The 10,754-nt window shown below is 36.4% G+C and overlaps 1 protein-coding gene across 1 annotated transcript; it reads right to left on the reverse strand.

The window, feature by feature from the left end:
* Positions 1-1,949: 1,949 nt before the first annotated feature.
* Positions 1,950-6,127, reverse strand: LOC145010072 (uncharacterized). The gene is made up of 3 exons (XM_078968661.1): positions 5,774-6,127; positions 5,403-5,540; positions 1,950-2,063 (listed from the first exon to the last, which is right to left on the reverse strand). Exons 1-3 carry the CDS (start codon positions 6,125-6,127, stop codon positions 1,950-1,952), a joined length of 606 nt encoding a protein of 201 aa, XP_078824787.1.
* Between the last annotated feature and the right edge of the window lie 4,627 nt (positions 6,128-10,754).

Consider the following 10,754-nt stretch of genomic DNA (forward strand, 5'->3'; position numbering starts at 1 on the left):
CATTAAAATACACTCGAATCGCAGCAACAAAGATTGAAACATTAACATGTTAGGTAATGATATTCAAACACAAGCTTTGACCAACTTCATAAAATCCATTAAATTCTAGAAACTAACACATAGTATTAGGGTTCATCTACACTAAACGAAAGCCTAATAATTTAGCTACTTGTGGCAGAAAAAAGCACATAAGATTTAGACAATATTAGGCTAGTGCAAAGCCAACGGAATGTGTAATCTTCAAACTCTAATCTTCAATCTTCTCTTCTTCTAATGGTTAAATTTTTCAGGTTTCTGGCTTCTGATTTCAACTATCTCTCCAGAATATTCACTCCAACCTCCTCAAGTTAAATACGCAAAGGAGTATTTATAGTTTCCTTAAATCGCATCTCACGTTGTGAGAATTAGGGTCTCATGTCGTGAGATCAGTATAAATCTGTGTCTGACAAGGAAACTTGCATTACACGTTGTTATCCTTTGGAAATTCCCTCCTCACGACGTGAGATTATAATGCTCACGCCGTGAGCTTCTATGTTGACCATATCGTCGAGATTCTTCATAGAATCAGGTCGTGTTATTCTCTAGCCACGTCGTGGGGAGTATATTTTCACGATTTTTTCTTCCTTTTAAGCTCCATTAGTCTCCCGACTTCAGCTCCAGTCCTTCCAAGTTTTAGTATTTGTCATTTTTGGTCCTTTTTCTTCAAGAACGGCCTTTTTAGCTACATAAGAGAATTTAAACATTATAAGTATCAAATATCTTCATAACTAACTAAAATGTAGCTTAAAATGTATTAAAATAATGCCTAAGATATGAATAAATATGGCAATATCACAAAGATTTAAACATGGAAACACCATTTTTATAAGCTAAAATCGAACAATTCACATCATCAAATAAATATAGAAAACCTTGTATGAACAATACATGAAAAGAAATAATGTTTCGTGTCATTTATGACGAATAGCAACAATTAATCAAATCTAAACTAAAATCACCACCGAGCATAAGACCATAAGTTCCAATCTAGGTAACGGGTGTGGATCGCCTATTCCCCACGATTTGATTTATTCTTCCATGCTCCACTTCCTCACTTCCTCTTATCCCCTGCAAATCAAAACAAATGTTGAAACCATATCCTATATCAAGGACCCAAGAACGTGTATGTTGTGTGTTATTGACTTGAATAGAGTACATACCTGTCGACGATGGCTTAACCTTGTCATCCTTGATTTCCTACAAATATTAAGGAAAACTTCTTTTCCAATGTCCTTTTTCATTACAATAGTAGCAAGTGGCCTCTTTGGGGTCACTAACAACAAGAATATTAGAATTGGGCTTTAACTTTGACTCACTGCTAGACGTTCCAGCATGGGCCTTGCCTTTCCAATTGAATTGAGGATTATCCTTCCTCTTCTTTCCTTTGTTTTTCCTAATGGAAATGACAGGAGCACTTGTGGTAGAAAGCAACAAGTGGCCTATGTGTTGTTCAAATGATAAGTTAAGAAAAACTTATCAAAACTGTTGGCAAGGAGTTTAATTAGGACCATGGCAATGGCTAACTCTTTGTCAAAAGACACATTGAGCTTTTCTAACCGCTCCGCATATCTTTGCATTATCTGCACATGGTTGCAGACAGATTCTCCCTCCTTCAACGTGCATGTAATTAACGCCTTGAGAACCTCATACCTCTCTTGACGTGCTTTCTTGTGAAATTTTTCAGCAATATCTAAGCACATATCATATGGCTAATAGTCTTCACATGACTTTTTCAACTCAGGTACCATGGTTGGAACCATGATGCAAGCAACCTTTGTTGCATCGTCATAGTGTTGCTTGTAGGTGAAAAGATGCTCTACAGTAGTAGTTGACCCATCAACTTCTAGTAGAGGTTTATCAAGGACATATTATTTTCCCTCGTATCAAAGAGTCATTTTGAGATTTCGAATCTAGTCCATGTAGTTTGGACCAACTAATTCATCCTTTGATAAGATCGATAGAAGAGTGAAGTTTGAGTTGTTGGTGGAGGATTCAAAAGTAGTAGCATCACTAGAAGTAGACATCTATAATAAGAGAGATAGTTTTAGTTAGTTGAAATAAATACTTAATATTTTAATCCAAAATAAATGTTCAAGGCTAGGATCTAAAATACAATTCTTAATCAAGAAAGCGATGTCGTAGTCTTATTGCGAATTTATGAAGGTAGGTAAAACAATTTACCAATTTCAATCTATGAAATTCCTAGATCTTTGAGATTCATTGAATCTTATCAGTGGCATGTTTAATATTAAATTATGCTCTTCTATGTATGATCAGGATATCGAGGATCACAAACAAGATGTAAATAACTATGCAAACATGCTTGACAACCTCGATGTAATTTCTCATCCCAAATTAATGTGTCGGTAAACCATACACGCTCCATTAACTGTAACGCCCCAAATTTCAAATACTAATATTAACTTAACATGGTCCCAAAACTTCTAAAATTCGAAAATTCAAATACTAATGTCATTATTAATAATAGCGGAAGCAAATAGAAAATTTAAGTAATCATTTGGTACACTAAGTCTTCCTCAAAACTTGTCGCCTTCTTCAAGTCTAAGCCTTATCATTTCCATTCCCGCTGCCACTTGCAACATTATTTCTTGGGTTGCGTGCATTTAAAGATTCTAATGGGTAAGCCTATTGCCTAGTGATTCGTGGTTTTCATGCATATTGACGACAATAAAATAAAAATAATGCAACAAATTATCATAATATAATTCTTTTCATTTCTCTCCGCCCTTGGTGACACATTAGGGAACTACTATCATTTTCAGGGAACAATCCCTCCGACGAGCACAACAAATATTCTTATAGCTAATTAATCAGAGCATAAGCTCTCCGCCGCGTACTGACACATGTACGACGACTAATGATTAGACCGTGTAGTTAATACATTTGTTCATTATATATATGTCACCCACCATTTTCACCCTTTTACATAAAATAGTTCATAAAATTCACACAAATATCCATAGCAATAACAACAATAACAAGTAATTGCAATTAAATTAGAATCAACTTTTTAATGCAAGCAACCATTAAATTCACACGAAACTCACCTTATTTGAGTTAGGTCTTAACGAAAGCTTGTCATGCTACACATACCCTACATTTAACCAATATGATTTTCTAAGGCCTTAATCCTAGAAAACATCATATATGGTCATTTTGGTTCAACTACCCATATATCTCATTCAACCACTAATAATAATTACATATGTTGATTACGATTTTTATAACAACCTTTTTCCAATAGATTAATAGATAATGTAATATTCCCTTAAGAAATAATACTATGAAATAATTAATAAAACTCAATGTTAAAAGTTATTAAGCTTATTTTGTAAAACCATGAATATTTCCATTCATAAAACATAAGGATGTATGGCTAAAAAGGGAATATATTCAACTATATTGGTTAATTGATCAGCAAGTTATAAAAATGTATGGGGCTATATTTGAGTATTTCGATTTCCTTTATCGTAATGTAAAATAAATAATCGTAAATGTTCAAGGGCTATTCCTTTATTTTCTAAATACTTGAAAAGAGAAATGACACTTCTTAAATTGAAATGAAAATGAAAGCACGTAACATAAAAAGGTGCTCAGTGGCATCAACTGCCACCATTCACTTCTAGTTATTTTTAAGAAGATAAAATATTAGTATTAATATTCTTTTTTTAAAAGGATGCTTAACCCATGTATCCATTAGATTCGAACATACTTTCTCTTTCACCCAAAATCTCATTTTCCGCCATCGATGAGTATACAAAAAGTTCAAATTTCCACCAAATAAAATATATAAAATCACTATCAACCCTCTCGAATTCTTATTAACATATTCCCGTCACAATTTTCGAAAATAAATCTAATAACGATACCAATTATAGGTTTTCTTATACCCAAAATTACACTCTTCAGATTTTTGTTAAATTGCTACATGTTCAGTCAAATTGAGACAAGGGGTTGAACCAAAACATGTAAAGCAATTGTATAAACCTATTTAAACAACAAATTCGAGCTTAAATTGGATAAACGTACCTCAATTTCAAAAAACTGTGAAAATCCTCAAGAACTTCTAGTTCCTACTTCTTCTTCGATTCTAAGTGGATTTCCAAAATTCTTGTGGGGTTTTCACTCGATTTTTCGTGCTGTATATAATGCCTAAGTCCATAACTGAGGAACCCCTTTTATATGCTTGAATTTACAGCCCTATTGAAGATGACGGTTTTTGCCATTAATCTCCATAATTCTCTACTAATTACCTCATTATTCCTTGAATTAATCATTTTATTATAATGATAAAATCTAATTACATATATATATATATATATATATATATATATATATATATATATATATATATATATATACCTCTTAAATTTAAGTTATCACAAACTTCCCCCTTAAAAGAATTTCATCCTCGGAATTTGAACTAATGAAATAAATGAGGGTATTTAGTCTTCATATCTTGCTAGGTCTCTCATGTTGCACCTGAACCTTTATGATACTGCCACTGAACTATCACCAGTGGTATCTCCATATTCCTTAACTGTCCGACCTTTTGATCTATGATTGCGACGGGTTCTTCGCTATATCGTACCTTCTCATCAACCTTAATTTCTTGAAGTGACACTTCCATGGCGGAATCCGTTAGATACTTCTTTAGATTAGAGACGTGGAACATGCTATGAATGCCCTATATTTCCCTTGGTAGCTCCAATCGATAGGTCACCTCTCCAACTCGTTCTGTAATTATAAAAGGTCCAACATAGCAGGGACTTAACTTCCCTCACTTACCAAAACGCACAACGCCCTTCCATGGGGACACTTTTAACATAACCTTATCACCAACCTGAAACACTATTAGCTTCCTCCGCTTATCTGCATAACTTTTATGCCGAACCTGAGCAACCTTAATATTATCTCTAGTCGCTTGGATTTTGTCGGTAGTTTGTTGAACAAGGTCACGTCCAGCCAACTATTTCTCCCCCACCTCGTTCTAACATAATGGAGTTCTACACTTTCTTCCATATAGAGGCTCATATGGTGCGACTTTTATACTTGTGTGATAGCTATTGTTGTATGCAAACTCAATTAGCAGCAAATGTGTTTCCCATGATCCTCCAAAATCAATAACATAAGACCGTAACATATCTTCCAAGGTATGTATTGTCCGTTCACTTTGCCCATCTGTTTGCGGATGGTAAGTCATGCTCCATTTCAATCGAGTACCCATTTCTCGTTGGAAAATACCCCAAAATGCCGACGTAAAGCGGCTATCCCGATCCAAAACAATAGACAATGGAACTCCATGCAATTTCATTATCTCGTCAACATACAACTTAGCTAACCTTTCCAACGGGTATGTCATAACCCTTCGGTGTCCTAGGTAACTTAGTCACAAATTCCAATGTGATGTGATCCCATTTCCATACTGGAATCTCCATTGACTGTAACTGGCCATAAGGCCTTTGGTGTTCAGCCTTCACCTTCAAGCACGCCAAACACCTTTCAACAAATAGGCTATATCCTTTTTCATAGCTAGCCACCAGTAAGATTTTCGTAAGTCTTGATACATCTTGTTTGTTCCTAGATGGATAGAGTACTTCAACATGTGCGCCTCCTTGAGAAGTAATTTATGCACATCACCCACTCGTGGCACCTAAACCCTTCCCTGGAAGCACTTCAAGCCACGATTATCCTTTTCTAATGATTGTATTACTCCAACCACACCTTCACTTTTCGACTTCTCTTCTTTCGAGGCCTCCTCCTGAATCTTTCTCAAATCATCTAGTAAGTTGGTGGTTACACTAATCTTCATCATTCGAATCCTAGGTGGTTCTCTTCTTTCCTTACAACTTAGTGCATCAGCTACAACATTCGCCTTCCCCGGATGGTACAATATCTCTGAGTCGTAATTTTTTAATAGCTCCATCCACCGTTGTTGTCTCATGTTCAAACCTTTCTGATCAAACAAGTATTTAAGACTCTTGTGATCAGTGAAGATTTGACACCTTGTCCCATACAAATAGTATCTCCAAATCTTTAAAGCGAACACTACTGCAACCAACTCCATATCATGTGTTGGGTATTTACGCTCGTGAACCTTTAATTGTCATGAGGCATAAGCAATCACCTTGTCGTTTTGCATCAAAACAGACCCCAAGCCTAACTTGGATGCATCACTATCAACAACAAAACGTTAAAGGCATTATGTGGTAATGATAATACATTTGTACTGCTAAGCTTTTCCTTTAAGACGTTTAAGGCATTATCTTGCTTTGACTTCCATTCGAACTTTACATTTTTCCTTGTCAGGGTAGTTAATGGTGTTGCTATACACGAGAAGTCTTGTATAAACCTTCAATAGTATCCTGCTAGCCCAAGAAAACTTTGAACTTCTGATGGTGTTCTTGCTGGCTCCAACTTTTCAATCGCCTCTATTTTTGTTGGGTCCACCTTGATACTACATTAATTTACAACATGTCCCAAAATTTGGACCTCCCGAAGCCAAAACTCGCACTTCAAAAATTTGGCAAATAGTTTTTCATTCCTCAATAAGCAAAGTGTTATATGTAGATGTTGCTCATGGTCCGCTTTACTTTTAGAGTATAGCAAGATGTCATCGATAAATATAATTACAAACTTATCTAGGTATGACTTGCACACCTGGTTCATCAGATCCATGAACATGGTTGGTGCATTGGTTGAACCAAATGACATTAATAGAAACTCGTAATGACCATGCCTAGTTCGAAAGGCTATCTTTGACACATCTTCTTCCCTGACTTTCAGTTGGTGATGCCCCGACCGCAAATCGATCTTTGAAAAGTAACTTCCCCCGTAGAGTTGACCGCATAGATCATCAATCCTCGGTAATGGTGTAACATACACGTTTTAAAATTGTGTTTTGTAATGAATAAAATTGTGAAATATTATGTAAAATTGAGTGTTGAGTTCTAACAGATGAGTTTTACTAGAAATGAAGTAAAACTATGTTTAGAATCACCCAGAAAATATTGGAAGTCTTATGAGATTCCATTTAAAAGCCAAATAGTGAAATTTAGCGAAAATATGAAATTTTAAATAAGTAAAATTTTATTATTTGATTTTGTAGAGAATCTCGTTAGAAATTTGTAGGCGAAAACCTCGTCAAAATCCGAGTTATAACGAAGAAGTTATGACCAACCGAAGATCCGCGACAAAACCGGCACGGCGCCGAATGACATAAAAAGTGAGTTTTTGATAAACTACTTTTTAGCCTTAGTAATCTAAATGAAAGTTTTAGTATTCATTAAACCGAGAAATTCGATAAAAAGAACGCCAAAATCTGACTTCGTATGAGGAAGTTATGATTTTTCGAAGTTTCAACTTAGCAGTAGACAGCTAAAAACTCGAACATATTTTACCGATACATCCTAAACGGGAATCGAAGGTCTCGTCATATGTAGTACAACGGTAAAAAGTCTGACGAAAACGGATGTCGGATGAAGAAGTTATGAATTTTTAACGGATTTTTCTGTCCCAGTCTGTTAAAAATAATAATATTAAAATTAAAATCAAAATTAGCCGACGAAGTCCAAACGAAAGTTGTAGAGCATGATTTTAGCTACGTGTGCATATAAAGAACGTCAAAAACAGAGCTCGTATGCGAAAGTTATGGATTTTAGAAGTTCGGGGCACGAAAATCGGAAATTTTCGCATGAATAGTAATCGGCCACGTCAACTCGAACGAAGCAGGTGCGTCACCGGAGACGTGGCCCGGACCGAACTACCTCGCTGCTTGCTTCTAGAGTCTGATGTGTGCCACTCAGTGATTCGACCGAAATGCGAGCCTATCGGCATCCGACGCGCCTCGCCCTCGTGTCCGAGTCTCGCACCTCCACGTCGAGCCTACCAGCTTCGCAGTCGAGCCTCGCATCCGAGCCTCCCTCTCGCGCCACCTGCTTCGCTCTGCTGCTGCCACCGAGTTTCGCTTCAAGGCTGACTTCCGAACCTCGGCCCTATATAAAGGAACCTGTGAACCTTGCCGACTAACTTTGAAAATTTGACACTTTTAGCCCCTCTTTCCATATTTTCTTCATATTAACTTTCCCCAAAGCCCTAAAATCTATTGTAGCACCCGAAACACGTCCCGAGACCCCCGAGAAGCCCGGAAATTTTATCTTTTCGGTTTTAAAGCCCTACCTTCGCAGAGCCCGGTTTTCAAACAAACTCCTGGTTTTCAACATAGAAATGCATATTTAAAGCCGCAATGCTGTCCAAATTACTATTTTAACCCACGGTTAACTTAAGGTGACTTCAATATATAGGAACAATTGTATGTTAAGTGTTATATGTTCTATGTGCTTTACAGTATTATCATTCTGAGTTATTTTCTCGTGTTATTCGCTATGTTTATAGCAATTATAATACCTTTGACCATGTGATCAGTGAATGGGACTAAGATTCACATTGGTACTGGTACGTAGCCTCTGGCCATGTAGATCATGTCTCCGTAATAGAATGACTTCTATTCTATGGCATTGGCAAATGGTTAGACAGGACTATAAGCCTGAAATCTAACAAGATGTTAATCAGAAATTGCATGTCTTCTATGCCAATTGGGCCAAAGCTTTATTGATGTATATCAAGAATTGAAATGAATATCTTTGAATAATGTCTTTGATTGATATGAACGCTTGTCACATGATCTCACATACTTCTTGTTGTTCCTCTTTGCTTTGCCACATTGAAGTATATATATATATATATATATATATATATATATATATATATATATATATATATATATATATATGGCATGACATTATATTGTATCTATTTTTGAACTCACTAAGCGTCACCGCTTACCCTATCAATGTTTAACAATTGCAGGTGATAAATAATTAGTATGTTTACATACTATTGAAAGATGTATAATAGTTTGTAATAGTACTTTTGTACTACTTTTTATGTTTGTATAAATTACAATATCTTGGGTAGTTATGTAATATACATAACACTTTGTAATAGAAGGTTTGCATCCAATAGTTTGTAAATCCTTTATATCAATGTAAAATATTGCTTTTATGAATATGCAAATAGCATGTTTTGGAGTAATGATAATGTGAAATATGAAAGTTTGGGTCTTTCAAAAATACGAAAGTTGGGGTCTTTCAACCATGGTATCAGAGTTGTAGTTTAAGCGAACTAAATTCCACGGATTGGTATTTAGACTTAACCTATAGGAAGTTCAATATATGAACTTAATCATTGTAAGTAAAGGGATACAAACCATAGGAAATATATAAGTAAAAGTATTAGGTAATAGTAAACCCTAATATTCTAAAATACTATCTTACTCTGTATTTCAGATCAATGGCTGAACAAGTAAGCAGCCATACCCTTGATGTTGGTGGAGATCCTCAACCCGAGGAAGTGAATACTCCAGTATCTCCTCGTGAGGAGCGACTTTTAGGTAAACTTACCGGTGTTATTCGACAAACTCTCGAAGAACACAAAAAGAATGATGATAAAGGAAAAGAGAAAGTCACTGGAGAATCTTCAAGCGGAAAGGTGAAGCGTCCCTCGTTCAAATATTTCAAGAGTAGTGGTGCTATGGAGTTTTCAGGTGTCCTTAATCCTATAATTGTTCTAACTTGGATTCAGATCACCAAGAAAGTATTTCGTGTTTCTCATGTGGATGATGAAGACAAGGCTATTTATGCTTCTGCAATGCTCATTGGAGAAGCTTTAGTCTGGTGGGAAGCAACATATGAAGCTCTGGATGGATGTGACCAGTAGAACTTATCCTGGGAGTTGTTCAAGACTCGTGTGTTAGAAAAGTATTGTCCTCTAGATATGAGGAGAAGATTGGAGAAGGAATTCCTCGAGCTTAAACAAGGAGGAATGATTGTGAATGAGTATGAAACTCAATTTAATCAAAGAGCAAGGTTTGCTACGAAGTATATTCCAACTGAAGACGAGAAAATTCAGTTATTCATGGAGGGACTACGACACAAAATCCATGATTTCGTTGTCAACCGAGATGTTCTGTCATTCGATAAAACCGTTGAGTATGCTCGAAGGCGTGAGCATGACTTAGAAAGACGTGGTGCCACTCTTACTATTCCAAAGCATCCACGTACTGAAAGAACTACTCCTGCTTTCACTAATCCACCAGCTCAATCTATTCAAACTGATCCTAGCAAGCAAGCACAATCTCAGAGTGTTTTTCGTGGCTGTGGTAGGTCACAATCTTTTTCTATTCAATCACCATCATGTCGCATTTGTGGAAGGAATCATCCGGGTCAATGCAAAATAGACAAGGAATCCATTATCTGTTATGGGTGTGGAGAAACAGGTCATATCAAGCCAGCTTTCCCAAGGAAGGATGTGACTTGTTATGCATGTGGTATTACTGGCCACAAGAAGCGTTTTTGCCCTACTCTTACCAGCCAAGTGACGGGAAGTCAAGCTTTTGTTCAATAACCAATGAGAAGTCAAGTCCCTGTCCAACAACCGAAGAATACTCCAGCTAAAAAGGAGGAGGTGCCAAAAGCTAAGGGTCGTGCATTCCAAATTACCGCAGAGGAAGCACGTGAGGACCCCAATGTCGTGACGGGTACATTTCTTGTCAACTCTAGACCTGCTCACATGTTATTTGATTCTGGTGCCTCAGATTCTTTCGTATCTTATGAATTTGCGCATTCTTTTCAAAC

Source organism: Lactuca saligna, chromosome 8, assembly GCF_052625555.1.
Source record: "Lactuca saligna cultivar CGN05327 chromosome 8, ASM5262555v1, whole genome shotgun sequence".
In the NCBI taxonomy this organism is placed as follows: Eukaryota; Viridiplantae; Streptophyta; class Magnoliopsida; order Asterales; family Asteraceae; genus Lactuca; species Lactuca saligna.

Bases quoted from the DNA above. Each gene is read 5' to 3' on its own strand.
- LOC145010072 (XM_078968661.1), bottom strand. From the start codon at position 6,127: ATGGAGTTGGTTGCAGTAGTGTTCGCTTTAAAGATTTGGAGATACTAT. The intron at 5,541-5,773 runs GTAATACAATCA...GCGTGCTTGAAG, and splicing joins AAAGTGAAGGTGTGGTTGGA to GTGAAGGCTGAACACCAAAG. The intron at 2,064-5,402 runs GTTAGCTAAGTT...CTCTTATTATAG, and splicing joins ATGACATACCCGTTGGAAAG to ATGTCTACTTCTAGTGATGC.